The 2,172-nt window shown below is 49.1% G+C and overlaps 1 protein-coding gene across 1 annotated transcript in view; it reads left to right on the top strand.

Annotated features, from left to right (window-relative positions):
- The first annotated feature begins 865 nt into the window (after nucleotides 1–865).
- The window catches only part of fzd4 (frizzled class receptor 4), an 8,143-nt gene continuing 6,836 nt past the window's right edge, over nucleotides 866–2,172 (top strand). The window contains exon 1 of the mRNA XM_031795547.1: nucleotides 866–1,621. Within this exon, the coding sequence (XP_031651407.1) occupies nucleotides 1,355–1,621 (267 nt within the window). The 5' untranslated portion in view covers nucleotides 866–1,354. The remainder of the gene's footprint in view (nucleotides 1,622–2,172) is intronic.

Genomic DNA, 2,172 nt, shown 5'->3' with positions numbered 1-2,172 from the left:
TTTCCCACCAGCCACCATTCAGACACACACATTAACACACAGCACCCTCTATCTCCACCACCCTGATAACCATCAGCTCACGCCATTGTTTCACCCACACGCTAATTACTCATGAGTAGACCTCCAGCGCACTGGCGGGCAGGGGGAGCAATCCATCATGTATGGCAGCGGGTGGAGGTCGTTTTATTGCAACCAGTCAATTGTCACGTTAAATAACCCTGGACGGAATCGCTTCAAGTGGCCTTGAATTTGGACGCACAGACAAAAGCAGCGCGCTGATCGTGTTGTTTTTCTAGTCTATTTGCTTTCTCTCTTGGTTGGATATATGAATAAATGACCAGATGAAGACATGCAGCTCTTCTATAACCTACCGCTCACCACCCCTGTGTTTAGGATGGTAGGGCATACTCCGTCGACATCACAACCAGCATCCGGGGCGTCCCCTGGGCGTCATCACACCAACGTAAACACACACAAAGATAGAGAGACTAAGCATTCCAGAACAAACAGAAAAGACAACAACTTTTCTCTATGCCCGTCTTGAGCGGGATGGACAAACACAGCCGTTAGTATGTATGTCCAATTACATCCATTGTAAACACTTTAGCTGAAGAGTCGTCTGATTGGGATGTGCGCCTATGGTGGAGATGCAGCATTTTTTAAAGATCATTTGTGATTTAAAAATACAAATAAAAGTATCATGTTTCAAGGGCGAGACTGTCTTGAATTTCTAAAAATATGACCCACAGCCGGAATAAATGCTGTGGAGTCCGCTCATGGGGAGAGGGCCACAGGCAACTTTCCTCACCTGAAACCCCGCCCTTCTGAGCGCTCTTCCGCCTGCTGATTGGCTTCTGAGACCTCTCCTGGCCGCTGGTTGGCTGTCCCTGGCAAGAGAGATGGAGAATTCGCTCTTTACGGAGTGGGGCGGAGGCGCGCGGGCAGAACCCACAGAGACAGACCAGCAGCCTGTTACCACAGCGCAAGACCTAACGGAGCTACTATACCGGGGAACCAGAACGGACAGGGCTCCAGGATGTCTCCGAGGTCTAGTGCGTGAAAAAACAGAGAAGGAACTATCGAAACAGACACTGCAACGCGAAGCAGTAGTTTAATTGCAACGAAAATCTGGATTTAACATTTCATTTTGTTATTGCCTTTGGATAAGTTGTTTCCAACTTCGCTTGACGGGTTGGAGTAGGTAACCAACTGTGTTTCCAGTGGAGGGTTTCATATTGGCGACCGCGCACTCTGAAGTGGGCTAAAGTTTTCCCAGTACCCGGTGGTCTACCCTACCAGGCAACGCCCGGAACCCGATCAATTGATAACTTTGGAACTTTTTCTCCTAGTGACAATGGGTCGGGCTGTGGACGCTCTTGCTGCGTTAGCGCTCTCCCTCGCGCTGCTCTGCGTTCCAGGACACCTTGGTCTGGTGCGTGCGTTCGGCGAAGAGACAGAGGAGATGACGTGCGACCCGATACGCATCGCCATGTGCCAGGACCTGGGCTACAACGTCACCAAGATGCCCAACCTGGTGGGCAACGTCCTGCAGTCAGACGCCGAGCTCCAGCTCACCACCTTCACACCACTCATACAGTATGGCTGCTCCAGCCAACTGAAGGTACACACACACACACACACACACACACACACACACACACACACACACACACACACACACACACACACACACACACACACACACACACACACACACACACACACACACATCCCTAAAGCTAACAAACCTTATTTTACATTGCAGTCATTTAGCAGAGTCTCTCATCCAGAGTGACTTTACAGAAGCAATTAGTGTTAAGTGCCTTGCTCAAGGGCACATCAGCAGATTGTTTCACCCTAGTCAGCTTGGGGATTCAAATCAGCAACACTTCAGTTACTGGCCTAATACTCTTAACCGCTAGGTTACCTGCCATCCTAACTCCTAACCCCTACCCCTAATTGTAACCCGAAACCTAGCCCTAAACCTAAAATAACCTTTGTCATGAGAAATGTCCCCACAAGGGAGAATTGTCCTTATTGTACTATACTTGTGGGGACTTTGAGGGATTTCTGGTACCCACAAGGATAGTAATACAAGACCCCCTCCCCAGACACACACACTCTCAATTCAATTCAAGGGGATTTATTGGCATGGGGAAACAAACATATGTT

This window comes from Oncorhynchus kisutch, linkage group LG18 (genome assembly GCF_002021735.2).
Source record: "Oncorhynchus kisutch isolate 150728-3 linkage group LG18, Okis_V2, whole genome shotgun sequence".
Lineage (NCBI taxonomy): Eukaryota > Metazoa > Chordata > Actinopteri > Salmoniformes > Salmonidae > Oncorhynchus > Oncorhynchus kisutch.
The sequence above is the reverse complement of the archived record's forward strand: the minus strand, read 5'-3'. Positions and strand labels throughout refer to the sequence as shown.